General features: G+C 42.5%; 1 protein-coding gene across 3 annotated transcripts in view; it reads left to right on the forward strand.

The window, feature by feature from the left end:
- Window positions 1-24,810, forward strand: part of TASP1 (taspase 1) — a 209,214-nt gene that overhangs the window by 169,302 nt on the left and 15,102 nt on the right. For 2 of the 3 annotated variants that reach the window (XM_033939300.1, XM_033939301.1), the window contains exon 13: window positions 10,034-10,107. In XM_033939300.1, coding sequence (XP_033795191.1) covers window positions 10,034-10,107 — 74 coding nt within the window. Of the gene's footprint in view, window positions 1-2,011; window positions 2,091-10,033; window positions 10,108-24,810 lie in introns of all 3 variants that reach the window. The other variant, XM_033939302.1, reaches the window with a different exon arrangement.

Below are 24,810 nucleotides of genomic sequence, written 5' to 3' on the forward strand. Positions count from 1 at the left end.
GTCCTGCGGCATCTTATTAGAAGCAAAATGCTGGCCATCGTCGATGTGTGGTGTGCTTTTTTTCAACTCAGATGAGCATTGCTCCATTGTAACTATTTGAGCATTAGTTGCCAATAGATATTTATTTTCCCAGTGAATTGTTGGTAAATTGGAGAACCCTTTGCATTGCACAAGGCTTTCCCTTAGTGAAACATTAAAAGAGGAGGTTTTTTTATGCCAGTGATTTAAGTTTACCCTGCTTAGCCTCCCCTTGTTTACAACCTTAGCAGTTGGTTTGGTGGAGGAGGGGATCTGAGGCTTTTTCCTACCTCGTGGTAATTTTCACAGTAAAAGCCTTTTAAGTTGTTCGCTTAGAGGTTTCGTTCGCCATATTCCCACTGAAAATATAAGTATCTTTCAAACAGCCCCATTCATGTTTTGCATGATTTATGTGTTTACTGTGCTGTAAACTTTTTGAGAGTGTGGTTGAAGTTGTTTTAGCAATGAATGGGAAGACCATGGAACAAAGCATTACGGTAGTCTAGATGGGTAATCCAAACTACCTCAACCAGACATAGGAGAACCCGCAAACTGTTCACGCATCCCCCAATCAGGGGCGTCAAACGAAAAAAACTGTATGATGGCGTTCTAGCCACACAAGCAGCAAAACTAGACTACCAACTCTTCAATTTGCTGATAACGACCCCCAGACTACAAATCGTTCAGAAAAGAAATAAAAACCATGCTAGTCAAGAAATCCTTGAAGACAAACTAACACCGCAAGACTCATCCCAATTCTCTGAAGCAGCCTGCTCTACTTTTCAATTCCTCTGGAAATGGCCAGATAACTCCTTTTGAAATCCGCCTTGAACTGCAAGGTAATGACGGAATAGAAATCACTATTGTAATGTAATAAGGGAAAAGAGGAACCACATCCTTTCATTTCCAGTCTTCCAAGACCACTCCCAAACTTAAAGAAATATTGAAGGAGTCAAACAGCAAGGCCACCAGAACTCCTGTAAATTCTTTTAGTATATTCAGATATATCCTTCTGGCCCCATCACCATGTCTACTTTTAGTTTAACTCTTCACAGACAGTCTTCTGAAAATCATTCAAGGTTCACCTTTTTTAAAAATGCATCTTAATTTTAGTATTGTAAATCATTCAAGGTTCCCCTTTTTTTTTTTTTTAATGCACCTTAATTTTAATATTGTAAACCGACCAGTTACGCACTGATGGTTGGCATATCAAATATAGAATAAACTTGGAAACTTTCATTCATATTTGTTTTTTGTAGTACTACTCTTGGCCCTTCCTCAGTGAACACTAAATAGTGGGCGAGCTTATGTTTAACTTATAAATATGAGAAAATGAATGCTGACATGCTGGGGCATAATAAGATATTCAAATTAGTTTGGGGGTCCATTGACGTCTTTTGTAGATTTGTTATAGTTGTTCTTTATCTTTATTTTCTGTTGTTTTTCACCCACACATCCAGGGGAGTGGGAGCGGGAGGGAGGGGGGTATATCTTTTGTTTTGGTATCATTCTTGATGGTAATGATGGATGGGGAGGGAATTTTTATCTTTTGTATAGATACTGATTGATTATAAGTGCTTGGTTGCTTATCATTATTTGTATATCAATTGTATTGCACTTTTTGTTGGCATTAAAAACGAAATAAAGTTTTTTTAAAAGCCCAATAAGTCTGGTCTGTAAAAATATATATATATATATTTATTAATACGTTCTGCATTTTCCTCATCAGCCTCTACATATTTCTCACTTTCACCTTTTGAGTCTCACAATACCCCTTTTTTATACTTCGTCATAAGCATCAGAAATAGGACCCTTTCTATGAAACATTATTGCAGAGAAGAAAATAGTGCAAGCTACCAATTAATCAGTTTAGATTGGGGAGGGCTTTGGAGAAATACTACAAATTCTGAAGAGATCCATTTTTAAAATGTCATTTGTTTTTCTAAGACCAGCTAATGTCTGACTTTGAAAGATATCCTGTTTTTATCTTCAGCAAAATGTGCCATTTGCAGGATCACATTTGAAAGCATGGCTAGAGCATTTATCCTTTTCCGGCTCATGGTACTTATTAAGTAAGTGCTTTATTCTCTTCAGCATAGAAAAGCATTGCTCTTGCTTGTGCAGATGCTATTGGCGTGGTCACAAAAATCTGTAATTTTAAAACTTCTTTGAAAGTTAACTCCATTCCATTCTTCAAAATATAGCCAAGAACTGGCAGAGCTCCTTTAACATTCCAGAAGCCATTTCTTCAGTACAAAGCTTGGAGTTTTGCTTTCAGGGTGTTAAAGAAAGAGTAAATATTGAATGATACTTAGGGCTCCTTTTACGAAGGCGCGTTAGGGCCTTAACACGCAGAATAGTGTGCTAGCCGTTACCACCTCCTCTTGAGCAGGCGGTAGTTTTTCAGCTAGCGCACACTATAGCACGCACTAATCCGATGTGTGCGCTAAAAACGCTAGCACAACTTCGTAAAAGGGGCCCTTAATGATTTTGATGTTAACTCTGCAGTATTCAGCAGATTTTTTTTTTTTTAATTTCCATTTTGCATTAAATTTGATGTTGAGATATCCAGTGAACCTAAATCATTCAGCCATTTTTCTTATTATTAAGTTCATACCTTAATAGCACATACCATAGTGAAAAAAGAAGCATCTCTGAGTTCGTTGGTTTTCAGGTACTTCTTCCTCATTTCTGCGATGAAAGGTAGTTCTGTGGCTTCTTGAATGAGTAACGTTTTATTTTATATTTTGGAAATTTCATTCTTTTTTAGTTCCAGAATTTTTATTTAATAAACATACATTCAAACAGGAGAGAATATAAATTTGGAAAAGTCTGTTCACAAACTTATATCATCACAATGCAAAGGATATTAATGAAATTTCTAGGATGAACTATCCCCACACCCACCACCCCTACTTGTGTAGGCTGAGCTTATACCTTGTTATGTAAGTACCGGCAGCCAAATATGAATTTAGATGTTATATATAAGTACTCACCTTTCCAAATCTAAACTCATGTGAGTTACATTCAAGTATGTCAGATTTCTCTGGCCAAAGGGACTTAAAATCTAAGGAATATACTTAGAGTAATGGAGGTTGAAGTGATTTCCCAAGATAAGAATAAGTGGGATTTGAACCCTGGCTTCTACCAAATGCTGAATAAATCATCAGTCTTCAGATTAAGCCATCTAACTGGTGAATTGTTGCTTATTGCAATTTGTTATTTAACTTACATTTGGTAAGACCTTTCCACTATCTTTTTCAGGCTGCCAGTGAAATGTTTTTATGATATACTTATTGTGAAACCTAACAGCATCACAGGAGTTGCGGGGTGGGGGGAGGGGTACAGGAAAGTAATAACCCAAAGAGCATAGAGATATTTTGTATTCGTAGGGATTAAAGCTGGACTCGGAGAAAACCATGAGTTTAGATTTAGAAGCTGGGGGAGGGGCATGCAACCAAGCCCTAGAGATTATTAGGGTAGGCCAGGAGAAAGTGGTATGAGCCCAGTCATAGTGATCCCCAGATATAATTAGGGCCATTCAGGGGAGAGTGGGGCAAGCCCTGCCATCATCAAACAGGCCGTCAAGCCTCAGGGATTACTATTACTGCCCAGAGGAGAGTGGCGTAAGCTGCCAAGCCCCTAGTTATGAGCACCCCAGGAATGTGTATACAAGTTTATCCCATATTATGTTGGACAAGGGTAAGGGGCCTCTGTAGAATCTAGGTAAAGAAGCCTTGACCGAGGAATGAAGATAAAAAGTCTTTATTAAAGATTAATTAGGTAAAGATCCTAAAAGGAGGGTGTTAGAAAAGGGTGTTAGAAAGCAGGATTCATAAGCATCCTCACCAGAAAACTACCCACAATTCCAGAGAAGATGATAAACCCTTTGAGGGGCATAATCAAAAAAAGCGTCTAAGTCCCCCTTGTGGCCTAAGTCCTTAAATGTTCAACGCAGAAGCAGGGAAAGTGTCCATAAGCAAAACAAACGTCCTTGTTTTGATTATGGCCTTCCTCTGCCTAAACGCCCAATCTCCACTACGTCTAAAAGTACACCCACACGACGTCTACACTTTTCAGCCATAATGAAACAAAAAAACGCCTAAGCCCCAATCGTCTAACAAAAGGGCTTTTAGGTGAAGGAGGAGCCAGTCCTTGGCCTAAAAGCTGGAATCTGTAACCGGTGTCTGTCAAAAACAACACTGGTTACAGAATCCCCCCGCCCCCCACAACCATCCAGGCAGGAGGGTGCCCAAGCCCTCCTGCCATGTCGAACCGCGCCCCCCCCCTCCCGACAACATCGGGGCAAGAGGGAACCCAAGCCCTCTTGCCCTGCCGATTAACATCGGGCCAGGAGAGAGCCCAAGCTCTCCTGGCCTCAGCGACCCACCCCCCCGCGTCTCGATCAGGCCAAGAGGGAGCCCAAGCTCTCCTGACCCGCGGCGACCCCCGAATTGAGTGGGCCAGGAGAGAGCCCAGGCTCTCCTGGCCCGCGGCGACCCCCAAGTACGATCGGGCCACGAGGGAGCCCAAGCCCTCCTGGCCCCGGCGACCCCCCGCTGCTACTTGAATGGGCCAGGAGGGAGCCCAAACCCTCCTGGCCCCGGCAACCCCCCACCCCCCACTACAATATGGGTAGGAGGGATCCCAGACCCTCCTGCCCTCGATAGAACCCCCTCCCCCAACGATCGCCCCCCCAGAACCCCCGATTGCCCCCTCTGCCGACCCCATGACCCCCCCACCCCCACCCCTTTTCCCTGTATCTTGTCCAAGTTGGCCGGACAGACGGGTGCCAAACCTGCCTGTCCGGCAGGCAGCCGACTAGAATGGGGCCGGATTGGCACAGCCGTCCCCAAAGCCCTGCCCACAGGTGGGGCCTAAGGCACCTGGGCCAATCAGAATAGGCCCGGGAGCCTTAGGCTCTTCTTGGGGACGGGGCCTGAGGCACATGGGCCTATTCTGATTGGCCAAGGCACCTTAGGCCCCCACCTGTGGGCGGGGCTTTGGGACGGCTGGGCCAATCCGGCCCCATTCTGGAGTCGGCTGACTGCCAGACGGGCGGGTTTGGCACCCGTCTGTCCGGCCAACTTGGACAAGATACGGGGAAGGGGGGTGGGGGGGTTGTGGGGTCGGCCGGGGAGTCGCGAGTCGGCGGGGGGGGCGATCGGGGGTTCTGGGGGGGGTGATCGTTGTGGGGAAGGGGGTTCTGTCGAGGGCAGGAGGGCCTAGGATCCCTCCTGCCCGTATTGTAGTGGGGGGTGGGGGGTAGGGGGTCGCCGGGGCCAGGAGGGTTTGGGCTTTCTCCTGGGCCATTCAAGTAGCGGCAGGGTGGTCTCCGGGGCCAGGAGGGTTTGGGCTCCCTCCTGGCCCATTCAAGTAGCGGCGGGGGGTCGCCGGAGCCAAGAGGGTTTGGGCTCCCTCCTGGCCCGATCATACTCGGGGGTCGCCACGGGCCAGGAGAGCTTGGGCTCTCTCCTGGCCTGATGTTAATTGCAAGGGGGGGGTGATGGATTGCGGCAGGAGAGATGCCTCATCTTCCCTACCACGATGCCATCACTCCTCTACCGGAACTGCCGTGATCCACAGCAGGAGAGATAGGGCATCTCTTCTGCCGCGGGACGCAGCAGCTCGGGTAGAGGAGTGATGGCATCGCGGTAGGGGAGATGAGGCATCTCTCCTGCCACGATGCTTGCGGTGGGTAGGTTGCCGGGCCGCTGAACTGATGGCGCCAGTGGCCATCAGCTCAGCGGCCCCTTTTTCAGCACTTAGATCTGGTTTGACTACGTCTAAGTCAAATAGGTCTAAGTGCCGACTAGGCAACCTGTTAATGTTTTGGTAATACCTGTTGTACTCCTAGGTGTAGGTTGGCCCATCTCCCACCCACTGCCCGCCCTTTCCCCTCCTCTAAACACACCTCTTTTCTCTCTGTGCATTTAGTGGCAAGGGAAAGGCATAAGCTGTTTTTAGATACGTCTAAAAACCTGCTTTGGTTATGGGTACTTGGACGATCAGGCTTTTTGATTGTCCAAGTAGCCATTTAGGACACTTTTTAGATGGGGTTTTTTTTTTTTAATTATTATTACCCCCTTTAGTTTTAGAGTATAAGAATCCCTACCTGTAACCACTGTAAAAGAATACCCCAGGAAGAAAAGTACACTTCCCCATTTGCGGTTCCTGCACTCGCGGTTTCATATAATCGCGATTTTTTTCTGGGGAGGGGGAAAATTAAAAAAACAGCCTTAATGTAAAAAAATACATCTTTTTATTCTCCCTGCCGCCGTCTCGGCCTTACCTGGTGGTCTAGAGGGCTTTCTGGGCAGGAGCGATCTTCCTATGCTCCTGCCCCGTGCAGATCGCCATCAGGAAATGGCTGCTGGGAGTTCCCGTAGTCTCTCGAGAGTACGTCGGGAACTCCCTACAGCCATTTCCTGATGGCGATCTGCACGGGGCAGGAGCGTAGGAAGATCGCTCCTGCCCCGAAAGCCCTCTAGACCACCAGGTAAGGCCGGGAAGACGGCAGGGAGGTGGGGGTGGGTCAGAGCCGGACAATCGCTGTTTTTCGGCATTCGCGGTCCGGCTCTGCCCATATCCCCCGCGAATGACGAGGGAGAAGTGTATATACTTCCCCATTTCATAAAGATGGGGGGAGGGGTTAACTAGTAGGGGTTTAGTTCTTGCTGTCAGATCAGAGACAGGCAAGACAGACATTGTGGGGAATAGAGAGCTGCATGGGAATGGGGCCGACGGGAATCCTGTGAAACCCGTGGGGTTCCCTGCTGGAGTTGCAGGGATTGATTGATTCATTTAGCCTGTCCTCCCAAAGGAGCCCAGAACGGGTTACAAGAGTACATTCACAATGTAGAACATGACAAAAGTGATCATACAGTTCTTGATGGACATAGCATGGTTGATAATGCAGCATTTCTGTTAGAGACATAACATAGATGATAGTACAGCTTCTGTGTTAAAGCCCTAAACATGGTTGATAGTATAGCATCATCTGCGTTACAGTAGGTTGCACCCTTGAGTTATCCTATGAGTGGCATTCAAGTTATAGTAGGTAGCACATTTTAAGTTATATTAGGTTTGGCCATTAAGTTAGGTATCTTATTTGAGTTATACTAGGGATGGTATTTGAGTTAAAGTAGGAAGCACTTTCAGTTATACTAGGGGTTGCATTTGGATCCCCTGAGGTTCCCCCTGGGTCCTTGGGAATCCCGTAAGAATCCTTTCCGGGAGTCACGGGGATCCTGCGAGGATGGAGGCACCTCGAGGGGCTCCCATGAGTGTTACCTCGCTAGCTCCTCCTCCTTCCTATCCTCCAGCCATACTTGCTTCTCCATAAAGCCATGTGCAACTCTCCCTGCATGCCACCCACAGTCAGCCCGGAAGTGTTTCCTCTGATGTCAGAGCTGACTTCAGAGGGAAGTGTACAGCGGGAAAAGAGCTTTTGTATCTGATTGCCCAAGGAAAGTTGCATAGTAGAAATAGCTTCCCAAATAGACTCAAATTTATAGACCTTCAGTCATTGCAGTGGGGTAACTTCCATTCCAGCACCTTCTGCGGAAATCTGAGTACCTGAACCTCCAGTTAATGGAAAATCTTTCATGGGTTCCATTTCATGATGTTGCTTCAATTCCTCAGCCGACAATTCAACTGACTCACTCTGGGAGTGCTGGTACATAGGTGAAACACCTCACTCCAGTATGGCTTCCAAAATAACCCTTGTCGATTGAGGTTGTGTCGGTGGGCTCCGCTTCTCCAGTGAATGGGCAGAATTCTGTTTTTTACACATGCTTAAAAATGCTTCTGTTCTTTTTAACCCAAACAATTGTTACAATTTGTTGTGACTAAGGAAGGGAGGGGGATTAACCATTGATTCAATAATAGCACCTACAGTTTAATGAACCGGATGCTGGAAGTATTCTCTCTTACTTCTATTATGTCCTGATGAATGATTTATTATTTTTTCTTTATTGAAGTTTACTTAGGTCTTGGATCATGAAAATTTGTGGACTAAATAATGGTTATTTCCTTAAATATTCTTTTTTGGTCAGGGTATACCATCCAATTTTTCTTTATATTGTAATTCTAATCAGTATTCAAGTTGAAGTGCTTGTTTAAAATGTAAAATTTGAATAAAATAAAAATAAAAAAGCTTTTATTCTAAACCAGGAGTCCTCAAATCCAGTCCTCGAGAGAAAGGGAGGGGCATGGATGCTACACCCACATGGGAGATAAGAGGGGATATGGATGCTGAACCTGAAAGTTGGGAGAAGGGCAGGGGAGAGAGAGTGGCCCAGATCAGTCCTCGAGGGGAGAGGAAGGAACATGGATGCTAGACCTTTATGGGGGAAGTAATAGGAGGGGACATGGGTTTAGGATTTCCACAATGAATATGTATGAGGTCGATTTGTATGTAGTGGAAGAAGTGAATACAAATAGATCTCATACATATTCATTGTGGAAATCCTGAAAACCAGACTGGCTTGTGGACCTCGAGGACTAGATTTGAAAACCCCCTGTTCTAAACATAATCAGGCCCAAATTCTATATATCATGCTTAAAAAATCATTGCCAACTAGTGCATATAAAGTGTATGTACCTTTTATAGAATTGCACTTAGCACCAGTGAGCAATACGTGGAGGGGCATAATCGAAAGGGATGTCTAAGTCCGTTTTCGTCTAAGTCGCAAGTCGTCCAAAGTAGAAAACAGCCTAGGACACATTTTTGAAAAATACGTCCAAAATTTTTTTTGTTTCGAAAATCGTCTAACTATTCGTCCTGCCGATCTGATTGTCCAAGTCACTAAATCGTCCATCTTTATACTACATTTTCATCCAACTTTTCATCCAAGTCAAAAACGCCTAGAACAAGCCCTGATGGACATGGGAGGGGTCTGCAAAATGATGGACTGAACACCCAGACATGGCACCTAAATAGTGGGGTACCTTACAGGGCACTGCTGTGAACTTCACAGAAAGGGTGCCATGTCATCATCTCACTACAGCTCCCATATAGGTCATGGTGAGCCCCCCAAACCACCTCCAGAATCCCCTAGACCCACTTATCTACCACCCCAATAACACTAATGGCTGCAGGAGCCACTTATATGCCAGTAAAAAAGGGTTTTGGGGGTGTATAGAGGAGTACACATGTTTAAGTATCAATGCAGTGATTACAGGAGCTTATGGGCATGGGTCCTCCTCTCGATGAGTCTCTAACCCACCTTCAAGATGGCTTAAGCTGCCTCTGTGCAGCACGACTAGGCTTTCCTATGGCAGGCTGCCAGGTGATGATGGTCTGGAGGCTGAATTTTAAAGGTGTGATTCATATTTTTATGGGGGTGGGGGAGGTCGGTGATCACTGGGGTAGTGTGTGGGGGTCTGTATTATGTGTTTGCAGTGCTTATCTTGTGACTTTAGGTGGGTTTTTGTGACTTAGACCATGTTTTACATGATCTAAGTCACAACGTCCAAGTTCCGTCGATCCTGGGCTGTATAACTTTCGGTTATACATGCTGTATGACTAAGTCTAAGCCAGCCCAAGTCCCGCCCAACTCCCGCCCTCAACACTCCTCCCGAAGCGCCCCGTTTAGCTTTGGTCGTTCAGCGGCACCATTAAGGCCTAGGTCGTTTAGAAATACGTCCAAAACCCGTTTTTATTATCGGCATTTGGACATATTTGGACAATGTTCGTCCAAGTGCCAACTTAGGCCAATTTTTGGACGTTTTTCTCTTTCGATTATGAGCCCCATAACTTTTAGGAACACCCCAATCCTTCCCTGGCTAACCCCCTTTTCAAATTTGCACATACTTTTTAAAGAATCATGCTTTCCGAGTTGTGCACATAACTTTTAATTAGTCCAAGTTAGCGTCATTTATGAGTTGTTAATTGCCAATTTTCGGCACACCGATACACACAACTTTAAGCACCATATATAGAATTTGAAGGTCAGTGCCTATGTTATAGAATTATTTCCTAAATGTGTTTGTATTAATTTTCACTTTTTAGTGGAGTTCCTGTGGAGTCACACTACAGAAAGCATGTGTGTTGGGTACATGTCGGCTCAAGATGGCAAAGCTAAGGTAAGACACAAATAAATGAACTTAAGTCTGATGCCTCATTTTCCAAATTGTTTTAGTATAGAAAAGCAATAGTGAATACTTCTCAGGATATGGCTTCATGTAGGTTATCTAGATTAATTTCAGCTAGGTAAAATAGACCTAAAATTAAATTGTCATAAAATTTGATTTGGATTACGAGTCTAATCTAAACAGAACCTCTGAGCCACAAAAGGGTGTTCCAAAGAACACTATAGCTATTATATAGCATACTGCCAAAGGTATGGGGCTAATTCTCAATGGAGACTTCTAGCTCTCTTTGCTAACAAAGACACATGTCATGGCATATTCTCTGGATTGGGGAGTATAGGAAAATGTGATTTCAAAAAATTGTTTACATTTTTTGTTGAGATGCTCCCATTTATCTTTGGATTCCCTAAGAACCTTTATTTTCAGAGCAGTGTTTCAAATTACTTTATTTTGTAATGTTTAATGTGTTTGTTTATTTTGTGTAATAATAAACTGTATTGATGTAATCTACCTTGAAATATATCTGGTTAAATGAAATATAAGTATCTAAATTAAATTACACACTGGATATGCTTTATGCATGTTGGCTTTAATGTCGTAAAATCAAACATAAACCAGCCCAGTACCATACTAGGGGCAAGATGTACTTGAAGAGGTTTTTGTGAGCTTCTCTCTTTTTAGTGAATAACCACAAACAGCAATAAAAAGGGCAATGGTGAATCCTCTACTAAAGAGGATACTACAACTGAATCTTCAGATTATTCGTTAGTAACTGTTTTGATGTTTATGGCCGGTAAAACAGTTTGTTTTCTGTTATCGTGTGAATGTAATCACCATGAGGGTGACACTGTGGGGCAAATTCTATAAACGGTGTCCCCATTGTAGGCGGCGGTAGGCATCCTACCGCTGTCTAACCAGCCATTCAGGACGCATGTTTTTGGGGTTTTTTTAATCCAGAGACCGGCTGCCTACATTGTAGGCATCTTTATGAGCCTAGGGAGACACGTAGGGCCGCCTAAACTAGTCCAAGGCTAGGCATGAATGTGGTTTCATCCCGAAGTGGCCTTAGACAAGCTTAGGTGGCCCTAGGCGTCTCCATAGGGCCGCGATAGGCACCTGAAATGTAGGCCAACAAAATGCTGGCTTACATTTCAAATAGACACAGCCGCTGAACTGCCACGATCAGTGTAGCAGCTGTGGCAGGAAACCCGTCATCCCCACCCAAAAAATCATTAGCAAAAGGGATTTCCAGTCCATCCTGCTGGAAATCCCTCCCCAAAGGGCTGGGAGTGGCCTCCGACTCCGATTGACCAGATCCCTTAGGCCACTCCCATAGGAGTAGCTTAAGGGAGTTGACCAATCAGAATCTTAGACCACTCTGAGCACATCCCAGAATGCACTGGGAGAGAGGCCTAAGATTCCAGTTGGCCCAGGTGCCTAAGGCCCCTCATATGAGAGGGGCCTTGAGCGCCTGGGCCAATCAGGGACTTAGATCCCTCCCCAGTGATCCCACAATGCACCAGGAAAGGACAAGCTCGCCATTCAGTGGAGGCGTGCCTGCCAGCTGGAGGGAGAAAACATCCCGCTGGTTGGCCAACTTAAAAAAGGTACTTTGTGGTCCGGTTGGGCTTGGGGTTCAAGGAGCATGCCCTTCAGAGGAGGGTTCCGGCAGGAGGTACTGGACATCCTTCCTGCCAGGGATACCAGATACCAGATGACTGGAAGATAGCGAACGTCACGCCAATTTTCAAAAAAGGATCGAGAGGAGAACCGGGCAACTACAGACCTGTGAGCCTTACGTCTGTCCCTGGAAAGATGGTTGAAGCACTGATCAAGGATAGCATAGTCTGGCACTTAGATACACACGACTTGCTGAAACCCAGTCAACATGGGTTCAGGAAAGGGAAATCATGTTTAACGAATTTACTTCAATTTTTTGAGACCGTGAACAAGCAAATTGATAGTGGAATGCCGGTGGACATAATATATTTGGACTTCCAGAAAGCATTCGACAAAGTTCCACATGAAAGACTTCTCAGGAAACTACAAAGCCATGGAATAGAGGGAGATATACAAAGGTGGATAGGCAAATGGCTGGAAAACAGGAAGCAGAGAGTGGGCATAAATGGGAAGTTCTCAGACTGGGAGAAAGTGACTAGTGGTGTGCCCCAGGGCTCGGTACTTGGGCCGATCCTATTTAATATTTATATCAATGACCTGGAAGACAGAATATCCAGTGAGATCATTAAGTTTGCAGATAACACAAAGCTATGCCGGGTAATCAGATCACAGGAAGATAGCGAGGAACTCCAGAGCGACTTGTATCAGTTAGAGAAATGGGCAGAGCAATGGCAGATGAAGTTCAACGTGGAGAAATGCAAAGTAATGCATTTAGGTAGTAAGAATAAGGAACACGAGTATAGAATGTCAGGCGCAACTCTGGGTAAGAGCGAACAAGAAAAGGACCTGGGTGTACTGATAGATAGGACCCTGAAGCCATCGGCACAATGCGCAGCAGCGGCAAAGAAAGCAAACAGAATGTTAGGCATGATAAAGAAAGGAATCACGAGTAGATCGAAGAAAGTCATAATGCCGCTTTATAGAGCAATGGTCAGACCACACTTGGAATACTGTGTCCAACATTGGTCTCCCAACCTAAAGAAGGATATAAAACTGCTGGAGAGGGTGCAGAGACGAGCAACGAAGCTAATAAGAGGTATGGAGAACTTGGAATATGAGGAACGACTCAAGAAACTGGGACTGTTCTCCCTTGAGAAGAGGAGGCTGTGAGGGGACATGATAGAGACGTTCAAAATACTGAAAGACATCGATAAAATAGAGCAGAAAAACAAATTATTTACATTGTCCAACGTGACACGGACAAGAGGACATGGTTTGAAGCTAAGGGGGGACAAGTCCAGGACAAATGTCAGGAAGTTCTGCTTCACGCAGCGAGTGGTGGACGCCTGGAATGCTCTTCCAAAGGAGATTATTAAGGAATCCACTGTGCTAGGATTCAAAGGCAAATTAGATGCACATCTCCTTATGAGAGGCATAGAGGGATATGGGTGATTAAAACTACATCAGGTGTATACCTGACTGGGCCTCCGCGTGTGCGGATCGCTGGACTCGATGGACCATGGGTCTGATCCGGAGATGGCAGTTCTTATGTTCTTATGTCTTGATGGGGGTTCCAGCAGGAGGGACTGGGCATCCCTCCTGCCGGGAGATGTCTTGGGGTGGCAGTATTAGGAATTGGGCTCTCCTCCTGCCGCAGAAATTTGGGGTGGGAAGCCGACATTCGGGGGGTTCCAGCAGGAGGGACTAGGCATCCCTCCTGCTGGTAGTTATCTCGGGGGAAGGGGGGATGGGTTCCCTGCCACGGCCGCTAAACTGATTGTGGCAGGGGAGATTCCTTTGCTGCTGTCAGCTCAACGGCAACCCGATTCTCTAATCAACGCCTGTGACATGGACGCCGGTTAGAAAATTGTGGTGTTAGGTGGGCTTAGGCGTCTGTCCATGAGGTCAGACACAATTCTATATAGGACGTCTATGTGCGATTTTCAAAAGCCACTTAGGCGGCTTCTGAGACCGGGCATCCTATACAGAATCCGGCCCTATGCATATGACTAGTGCACATGCCTAGTGGCTTTGTGCATGGATAGTGACCTCTATTTGAATGTAAGTAATCAGTGGATTGTTGGATCAAACTCAGCTGTTATACTCATATTTATCAAACTTTAGTGGTAAAATAATAATATTAACGTAAGTATTTTACTCATATATTATCGTTGAGTAAGCGTTTTTTTGTGTAAGTGTCAAGTTCTGATCAACATTATTTTAAAAATTTGTTGTTTCAGAACCCTAAAAATGGACAAATTTTTATTGAATATTTTTAAGTTCAAGAAATTTTATTATATAATACTTATAGATACAACCAAGTCATAACAGATTTACATTATACATAGGAACCAACAATCGTCCTATACAATAACAGTTATATAATACATCAGAAAAAAAAGTATTAATTAACACAATTAAGTAGCTCACTAGCAACTACCAATAGATAATAACAATAATCAACATATAATTAACAGCATGGATGTGCATTAATAAATTTCAACAAAATAAATCTGCTACATCACTATATTTTTGAGAGGTTTTCATATCGTACAATATGTGTGCAAATTGCCTCTTTTTTCAGCAAAAGCCCTTTCAAATTTAGCTGTGAGATATACAGAATTCCACCAAGTAATATACTCTATCCTTGTAAAATCTTTCCAATGGCTAAGAATTGTTTTTATTGCTAAATTTAGTAATATTTGCAATAATTTAGCCAGCTCATCTGTGTAAAAAAGAGAAAATATTGTAAATATGACGATAGTTATTTCGACTTTGGCTTCAAGTCAACAATTGTTAATGGAGAAGAAAAACCGCAATGTGTAGTATGTTTGAAAATTTGGGAATCAGACTGTATGCTTCCAAGTAAACTAAAGCGTCATTTAGAAACTAACCATTCACACTTGATTAATAAAATTTGTGACTTCTTTACCTGAAAATTTAAAGAATTAAAAGGACAGCCAGGTACATTTTCTTGGCACTTGTCAATTCCAAACAATGCTCTGCTAGCCTCATACAAGGTTGCATATAGAGTTGCTAAGTGTAAAAAAAACCATTGCAGAGATCCAAGATGGCTGCGGACACGGTTTGCTGAGCAACTGCCCGCAAGTCTCATCTCTTGAATTTTCTTACCGGCGGTTTTTACCTTCGGCGATTAGCAGCTATGCCAAAAAGGAAAGGAAAGGGTGCCCCTGGAGTGCTCTCCTCTGGCAACATTGAAGACCTGCTGAGGCGGATGCAGGGCGCCATGGGAACGTCGGTATTGCCACAGCCTGAGACGCTTCCGGGAGACGGAATGGAGGCGTCGTTTCGGGCGCATGAGATCTCGTTGAGCCCCGACATGAGAGCTCCTCCTCCTAATCCCTGTCCCGCTAGTTCCCCGGGGGTAGAGAGGCAGTCGGAAGTTGGCATGCGGTCTCTCCCCCAGGTTCCCGGGGACAGCGAGAGAAACAACGACTCAGGTTCTTTGAGCCTGCAGCAGAGCCTGAATGCCCACGGGAATATTACAGCATTGGACCTAGTACCGACCCAGGAGGAACATGGAAGAGAGAAGCCTTTGATTGGTGAGCCAAACTTTTCATTACCAGATTTGCAGACTTTTAACATTGTAAAGCCCCAGGAAGTGACTTTGGAGGCTCTGTGGGATCTGACTGCCAATTTGGTCAGAACAGTGAACACTAATTACTTTCAAATTGAGGCTAAAATAAAATCTCAGGATAAAGAAGTTTTCCAGATAAAACAAGATCTGGGTGAATCAAAATTAGATATCCAGGAGGATATTAAGGACCAACTTAAGTCTTCCAAATTACTTCAAGAGACTCTAATTTAAGATAATGTTAATTTAAGAAGGAAGATAGAGACATTTGAAAATTTCTCTAGGAATAATAATCTTAGATTGATTCATTTTCCTCGAATCTTAACAGTTACTCCAAGAGAAATGTTAAAACGCTATTTGTTGGAGATATTAGAAGTTCCGAAAGATTCAATGCCTCCTTTTACCCAGGTCTATTATTTGCCGAATAAAAATCAACTTCATCAGGAAAAGAATCAAGATCCAATCGATGTGTCTGCTTTACTTGAAATGTCAGATAAAGAAAGTGCAATACCTGCAATATTGATGTGACCTTAGCTATTGCATTGGACAAAAATTGGCTTCTGAGATTATTCTTTAAAAATAAGGAGAAAAAGTTTCTTGATCTTAAGATACAAATGTTCCCAGATTTGGCAAAGGACACACAGAGGCGTAGAAGAGAGTTCTTATTACTAAAACCTGGAGTCTTAGCTCTTGGAGGCACTTTTTATCTTCGCCATCCTTGCAAATGTATAGTACAATATAATTCTCAGAAATATGTTTTCTTTGAGCCATTCCAGCTAACGGCTTTTCTATCTATGTCCCCTGGAAAGGGAAAAGAAATGAGGACTTTAGTATATTAGACGCCTGATTATCAGTTAACCAGGTTCCATGTATCTTAAGTTTAATACTCTTTCTTGTTATCCCGTTTGTGTTACATCATGAATCTTATTGTGGACTTGAGTGGTTAAGTAATATTTTGTTCTTCAAAAATGGATTAAGTGTTAATTTTTTCTTTTGCTGTAATCACTTTCTGTACAAATGTATCTTGATTTGTTATTTGAAATTATAAATAAATTTAAAAAAAAAACAAAAAACATTGCAGAACAACTGATTCTATCTGCTGCTATAGATATGGTGAACATTATGATTGGCGAATTTGCGTGGAAAGTACTTTCAAATATACCTTTATCTAATAATACTATCAGTCAGAGTATTCAACATATGTCAGAAGACCTCAATGACCAATTGATTGAAAAACTAAAAGAACAGGAATTTGGCTTGCAGTTGGATGAAACCACGGATAATAATATGGATGCACATTTGATTTGTTATGTACATTTTATAGATGGAAATGCTATTGTGAAAGAACTTCTTTTTTGAAAAAAAAAATAACTGCAAGTACAAAGGCTCAGGACTTGTTTACATCCTAAATATATTTATCACTGAAAATAATTTAGAGTGAACAAAGTGTATTGGGTTCTGTATGGATGGTGGTCATTCGATGTCAGGCCGTTATAGAGGATTACAAGCACTTATTCAAAAGAAAGTTCCGGCTGCAATGTGGACCCATTGCATAATACATAGAGAAGTACTCGCATCAAAGCATTTGAGTCCTACATTGAATTTGGTCCAAGAACATATGGTGGATGTGATAAACTTTATAAAAACTCGCCCAATAAAAGCAAGATTTTTCAAAAAATTGTGTGAAGATATGGGAGCTGAATACACATCTTTGTTATACTACTGCCACTCACGCTGACTTTCTTGTGGCGATATGTTGGCCTGTATATTTCAATTACAACAAGAACTCTACATTTTTTCTTGATGAAGAAAAACATGAGTATGCCAAAATCTTTATAGAGACAGAGTTTTTGATGAAACTGGCATACTTCTGTGATATTTTTGAAAAGTTCAATACTGTACGCTGAATCTCTCCTTGCATGGAGGCAACATGCACATTTTGAAATTGATCGAGAAGATTTCAGCTTTCAAAAAAAAAAATACAATTATGGTGGAGAAAAATTCATGAAGACGGTGGCAAAGATTGTTTTCCCCTTTTGCAGCAGTTCATGATCTTCAGTGAAGTTTTTTTGTCTGACAATATAAAATCAGTTTTTGAAGCTCACCTATCACAAAGTATCAAATGGTTTGAAAAATATTTTCAAGAATATGATCCCACGAAATTCTCCTGGGTTGAAGATCCCTTCAGAGCCAAACCTCCAGCTGACTTTACTTCTGAAGAAGAAGAAAATCTCATTGAGCTATCTTGCGACAAGACACGATTTAGCAGCATAGATATTACTGAATTATGGTGTTCAGTAAGAGATGAATATCCGCTGTTAAGCAGTAGAGCACAGAGAATTTTAATTCCGTTTGCGACATCCTATTTATGCGAGGTCGGGTTTTCAGCACTCATTGTGATAAAAAGCAAATACAGAGTGAAAATCAATGTGGAACAAGAAATGATATTTGCCTATCAAATATGGTTCCAATATGGTTGAGAAAATTTGTAATGAACAGCAAGCTCATCCATCTCACTAGTTCTATCAATATTTTTTGTGATTATTTTTTTATATTTGTTGTTGAATTTTTTTAATTTTTAAATTAATAATCATCTCAAGCTAACAATTATCAGGTATGTATTATATTACAAAACTATCATTGTACCTGGGGAGCCTTGGAAAAATTTTGAAACTAAGTGAGCCGTGAACAGAAAAAGTTTGGGAACCACTGCTCTATACCATAATCCACAAGCATCCTTGTTAATAAGTGGAGTTGGCACAGACTCCTTTGAGTTGGAACATGGTACGAGACAAGAATGTAGTCTCTCCCTATTATTATTTGTTGCAAGGGAATCGCCGGCCACGGCAGCTATTCTGAAGTGCTGCCTGCTGCTCCCCTCCGTGCTTTCCTTCTACCTTGGTTTGCCCAGACAGAAATAGGAAGTTGTGCCATTGGAGACGGACCATAGCAGAAGGAAAGTAGTGAGGAGAGCTGCAGGCAATACATCAGAATGACTACCGCAACTGGCAGTCCCCTGCAACAAAAATGGATTTACAACCAGACCAAAGGTGCAAGCGATGTTGGGCAGGCACGGATAGAAGGGTACAGGACATGCTGGGCTGGACCAGCTAATTTTTTTATTTTTTTTTAGTAGAAAGGGGGAGGGTAAAAGAAGTGTGGGGGGAGGTGAAGGGAAACAGCTTATGGGACTGGAAAGAGAGAGATGGTGAGCAATGGTCTGATGAGAAGTTGGACATGGGGTGGTGTGAAGGAAGGGAAAAAGACATACTTGAAGTCCTTCCTGCAAGACATACTTGAAGGGTGGATTGTTGGGAAGAGAAAGGAAGAGATGGTGCAGAGGTAGGGAGAGAGATGGGATGGGAGAAGAGGTAGTTGGAAAGGGAAAGGGAGAGATGGTAGACTTGGGAAGGGAGGGAGAGATAGGGAAAGGGAGGGTAGCTGGGAAAAGAAAGGGAGATATGGTGGACCAAGGGGAGGGAGGGAGAGAAATGGGATGGGAGAGCAGTTCGGGAGAAAAAGGAAGAGAAGTTGGATCTGGTGGACCATGGGGATAAAGGAGGAAAGATGAACCCATGGGAGGGCAGGAGGGAAGAGAGATAGGATATGAATATGCTAGGAGATGGAGAGAAATGGACAGGGAGATATAGTTAATCCCGGCAAGAAGCACTTAGAGTAACAGGAGTTAGAAAATGTGGGGTAGGGAGGGATAATTTTTAAAAAGTTGCACATGAAGTCAGAAGGTTACATGAATATATACTCTCCTTTCTTATCTCTCCTTATACGCCTCCTCGAGAACTCTGTTCCTCAAATAAGCTGCTTTTATCTGTACCCTTCTGCTCCACTGTTAATTCTAGACTTCGTTCCTTTCATCTAGCTGCTCTGTATGCCTGAAATAAACTACCCAAGTTCTTCCGTCACACCCCTTCCCTTAATTTGTTTAAAAGCAGACTGAAAACCCACCTTTTTGATATAGCCTTCTATCCATAACCTTTCTCCCCACCCTAACCAGCAGATTAACCATCCCCCCTAACTGTATCCCCCACCCTGGCATCCTGTGTGTCTGTCTTGTCTGTTTAGATCGTAAGCTCTTTCGAGCAGGGACTGTCTCCGTCATGACTCTGTACAGCACTGTATATGTCTGGTAGCACTCTAGAAATAATTAATAGTAGCAATAGTATAGTACATGAATATAATTTTAACTAGGATATGAGTGGGTAGACAAGTCCTGCTATATAGTATGTGGAGTTGGTATAAGTGTTTATGTATTTTTTGAACTGTTGAAAAAAAAAGAACCAAAATTAGACAAATTCAAATTAAATGTTGTATTAACTAATCTAGGTTCATAGACAAAATCGCGTGAGACAACGGCGTGCCGACAACTGAGCGCAGACAACTGAGCGCAAGGTTGACGGCGCGCCGAAGAAAAGCACTATTTTAAAGGGTTCCGATGGGGGTATTGGTGGGGAACCCCCCTATTTTACTTAACAGACATCGCGCTGGCGTTGTGGGGGGTTTGGGGGTTGTAACCCCCCCTCATTATACTTGAAACTGAACTTTTTGCCTGTTTTTTAGGGGAAAAGTTCAGTTTTAAGTATAATGTGGGGGGTTACAACCCCCCAAACCCCCCACAATGCCAGCGCAATGTCTGTTAAGTAAAGTGGGGGGGGGTTCCCCCCACACACCCCGTCGGAGCCCTTTAAAATAGTGCTTTTCTTCGGCGCGTCGTCAACCTTGCGCTCAGTTGTCTGTGCTCAGTTGTCGGTGCGCCGTTATCTCGCGCGATTTAGTCCTGTCACCACTAATCTAGGTTTAAATATTTGATGTTATTGTGAAAATAATCTACCCATTTTTCAACTATGACTATTGATCTTGAAACAAGTAGTACAATGTTTCTTAATATGTATGAATATACTGCTGCCTCCTTACAGTCAGTTTCTTCTGATTCAGACATTAAGGAGAGTTGTATTAGGAATAAATCAGCTTTGTTTCATGCAGCATTATTTATAAAACCTTAAATGCTCTTGTCATTTCCAGTTGATAGTGATCTAAGGAGAGCTTATGTACAAGAAGTAGACCTCTTCAATAAAGCTAACAGAGAGCTCTAGCCAGATGCATTTGCCTTGTCAGTTGCATGGTCTGACATCTGGTGTATATTGTTTTCATACTGATGGTAAATTCTCCAGCTGGTAATCTTGATTGGGTTGACAGACACAGCTGCTCTTCTCAGTTAGCTTTTAAATTATGTTTTTGACCTTCCTTAAAAAGAGTTAATCCCTCTCCCTTTCGTCCTCCTTTGAGCCTGTGGCTGCAAATGCTTTCCAGAGAAAACCCCAAATGCCTGGGCTGCTGACTTCTGATGATCACAGAAATAATCATTTCTGTCATAAAGGCAGGACTTAGGCTGTATTCTGAGCAAGACAAAGTAAAAAGATGGGATGCCGAGCTGAAAATAGACAATGATGGGTTGAATCAATTTGCCTTATTGCTATTTGTCTTTTGTCCAAACGACTCTTAAGTATTTTTACTGTGGTTACAACTGTTGGGTTGGGCATATTAAGGGTCCTTTTACTAAACTGTGGTAAGCACTAGCTTATACTTACCACATGTTAAAAGGGCTTACTGTGGGACGTATGCTGCCATTCCACAGTAAAGTTGCTTATCTGCGTGCATACACTGTACAGTATAATCTTTTTTAAAAAAAATTTTCTCTAATGGGGTAGAGAGAGTGGGCATGACAGCATTAATCAGTTAGCATGTGAGGCATTGCTGCCTGCTAAATGATTAGCATGGGGTTAGCACTTATGAAATAGATGTCGGTAAGAGCTCACACGGTAACTCTCTTTACTGGCTGCTAGCCAGTGACAAAATTAGTAGTTGGTCATTACGAGGGGGTGCTGAAAAGTTCTCAGCCCAACCAATTTTCTAAATTCTGAGCATTATTTTGCCACTGTAGCTGAAAAGAGTGTTATTTTATTTTGAAAAGTGCCAATTTGCAGAATCCTAATGCTAATGTTTTGACATTGTTTCAGATAATTGATTGAACCATGTCAACGAAAAGTGTGGAATTTTCAAGTGTGAAACTCCGAGCCATTATGAAGTTCCTATTCCTGCAGAAGAAAACTTCAAAGGAAATCCTTGAATGTATGATGCAAACATCAAGCGGCAAGTGCCCATCATACTCCACAGTGAAGAAATGGTGTACAAACGTTCAGTGTGGAGAATTTGAGACTGGGAGGCCTCAAATGGTATCAACTCCTGAAATTGTTGACCATGTCCATGACCTGATTTTGATCAGCAAATATCAGCTAAAACAAATTGCCAAGATGCTGCAGATTTCCAGGGAACGTATTGGGTGTATAATCCACGAGCGACTGGGTATGCAGAAGATGTCAGTCAAGTGAATGCCGAAATGTTTGAATGCCGACATGAAACAATGCTAAGTGGACATGTCCAAGTTGGTTTTGCAGCTTTTTCAGTTAGCTGGTGCCAACATTTTGGAACAACTAGTTACTGTTGATGAAACATGGTTACATACTACTATGATCCAGAGATAAAACAACAGTCCATGCAATGGCGTCACTCAGGTTCTCCAATGCCAAAGAAATTCAAGACCCAAAAGTCAGCAGGAAAGGTCATGGCTACAGTGTTTTGGGGATCAGGAAACTGTTGTAATGACTTGATGATCTTCCAAGGAGCCAAACAGTGAATACAGGATACTACTGTAACTTGCTGTGCTAATTAAAGGAGGCATTTAAAGAAGAAAGGAGAGAGGAGCTGTAGAAAGGAGTTCTCTTTTTACAAGACAATGCACCTGCTCACAAGGCTGGCAAAACGATGGATGTTTTGATGCAAGTTGGGGTTTCAGTTCATAGACCATCCACCCTACTCACCAGATCTTGCTCCATCTGACTATTTTCTGTTTCCATATCTTAAAAAGAGTTTGAATGGGCGACAATTTTCGAGTGATTCAGAGGTGATTGCAGCAGTGGAGCAGTATTTCCATACCAGACATCAGAGTATTTTTTGGAAGGGTTAGAGAAACTTAAGACATGATGTACCAAGTGTGTTGAACTTAGGGGTGAATATGTGGAATAACTTGTAAGTTTCATGGCTCCATGTCATTCCCTTCTTGGTTGGGCTGAGAATTTTCCAGCACCCCCTTGGAATTAGGAAAATGGGAAAGTCAGTGGCAAAATTTTTATGTGCAAAATCTCTGAATATTTTAATTCATTCATTAGTAATTTCCAAAATTGATTATTGTAGCGCTTTATTTAAAGGTATATCGCAGAAAGAAATCAGACGTCTGCAAATTATCCAGAACGCCTCTGTTAAAATAATTTACAAAGCCAAAAAATTTGATCACGTCTCTCCACTTCTCAAAAAAGCACATTGGCTCCCAGTTACACACCGAATCTTATTTAAAATATGTCTGCTTACATTTAAATCATTATTATTTAAAACCCCCGTTTTTATATATAGAGTTTTAATTCCTTATCGTACTTCGAGACAGTTAAGATCGCAGGATCAACACTTATTGGCAATACCCTCATTAAAAGTTATCAATACAAGGCGTCACACCATGTTCTCAATAACAGCTCCTCAATCTTGGAATGATCTCCCACTTTTTCTTCGAGAGGAAAGGAACCTAGATAAATTTAAATCCAAACTTAAGAGCTTCCTTTTTAATGATGCTTTTAATGTATAAATTTTATATTCTAAAACTTTTTTACTTTTCACTTTTTATTCTATATATTAAATATAAATTTTATTTGTTACCCTTCCTATTGTTTTTTCCTTAAATGTAATTAAATTAAATTAATAATGATTGTAACCCTTTAAAAAACCTTCCTTAGCTTTGAAATGATATGTAGAAATTATGTATAGCAATGTCTGTAATTATATTGTTTGTTATATTTGTCTCCCCAACTGATTTTTAATGAGATTGTACATCGCCTAGGAAATGTGATAGGCGATTAATCAAATTTTTGTAATAAACTTGGAAACTTGGATTTTCCGGTCAAGGCCCAAGTGGCCTTAGCATGGGGGAAAGACACAAGTAAGCAACGTGCTAAGGCCACTTTTGCCACGCCTTTAATAAAAGGACCCCATAATCACAAGCCCTGTTTCTCTTAGGATACTGGCGCAACAGGTGCTCTGCTTTAGAATTCCACTATAGAAATTTCAGATGTTTGTGTAAAGGTTTTCTTCAGTTTTAGCAAAAATACTTCAGAGTCATCCTGAGATCCTCAATATCTCACCATCACAGTTTCATATTTTTATAGGATGATTTTCATAACCTCTATAGTTGCACAGATAACTAAACTAAACTAAACCTTAGGTTTGTATACCGCGCCATCTTTGATTGCATACACCAGTGGTTCCCAAACCTGTCCTGGAGGACCCCCAGGCCAGTCGGGTTTTCAAGATAGCCCTAATGAATATGCATGACAGAGATTTGCATATAATGGAGATGCCAGGAATGCAGATCTGCCCCATGCATATTCATTAGGGCTATCTTGAAAACCCGACTGGCCTGGGGGGTCCTTCAGGACAGGTTTGGGAACCACTGGCATACACAGAGCGGCATTTTCAATAGGACATATAAGTCTGAGGTTGGATGTTTTGGGCAGGACGTCCACAAACCCAGGAGAAAAAAATGTCCGTTTTCAAAGCTGCCAAACATCTATCTTTTATTTTTGAAAATGATCAAGGTATAAGTTTTGGTCCTTAGGATGTCTGTCTTTTTTGGCCATTTTCAAAAATAAAACGTCCCCATGAAAAATGCACAAAAGCAAGTTTTGTAGATGTACCCAACTACCTTGTCTGATCGCGGCAGAGGAATCCACATCAGCTGAGCTGGTTTTTGAGATTCCTGCTGGCTCAGCTGATGGGGATACCCCTGCCAGGATCAGGTGAGCCACTGAGCCCTACTTCCCTCCCCATGACATCCCCCAACATTTCTGGACCCCCCCAAACATCATCCAACACCACCATTCCCACACATATCACCCGACACCCCTCACATCATCTGACACCCTGACATTATGGAACACCCCAACCCTCACCCCTGTACCTTCCGCTGCAAAATCGGCAGGAAGGAAGCCTGCTCCCTCCTGCCTATAGGGCTGTGTGCTGAGAATAATGGGCCTTCCCCCTCCCAATGCATTTGGGATGCAGTGGAAGGGGCCTAAGGTTCTGATTGGCTCAAAATGACAATTTTGAGCCAATCAGGGCATTCTAAAGTTTTGATTATGCCCCTCACAGTATATGAAACAATTTGTTTCAGTCAAAAATTATCCAGAATGGAAGATGTATTTTAAAGGAGACCTAAAGGTTTTTATCAGACTATGACAGGGGTAGGGAACTCCGGTCCTCAAAATCTGTATTCCAGTCGGGTTTTCAGGATTTCCCCAATGAATATGCGTGAGATCTATTTGCATGCACTGCTTTCAATGCATATTCATTGGGAAAATCCTGAA

Source organism: Geotrypetes seraphini, chromosome 3, assembly GCF_902459505.1.
Source record: "Geotrypetes seraphini chromosome 3, aGeoSer1.1, whole genome shotgun sequence".
NCBI classification, from domain to species: domain Eukaryota; kingdom Metazoa; phylum Chordata; class Amphibia; order Gymnophiona; family Dermophiidae; genus Geotrypetes; species Geotrypetes seraphini.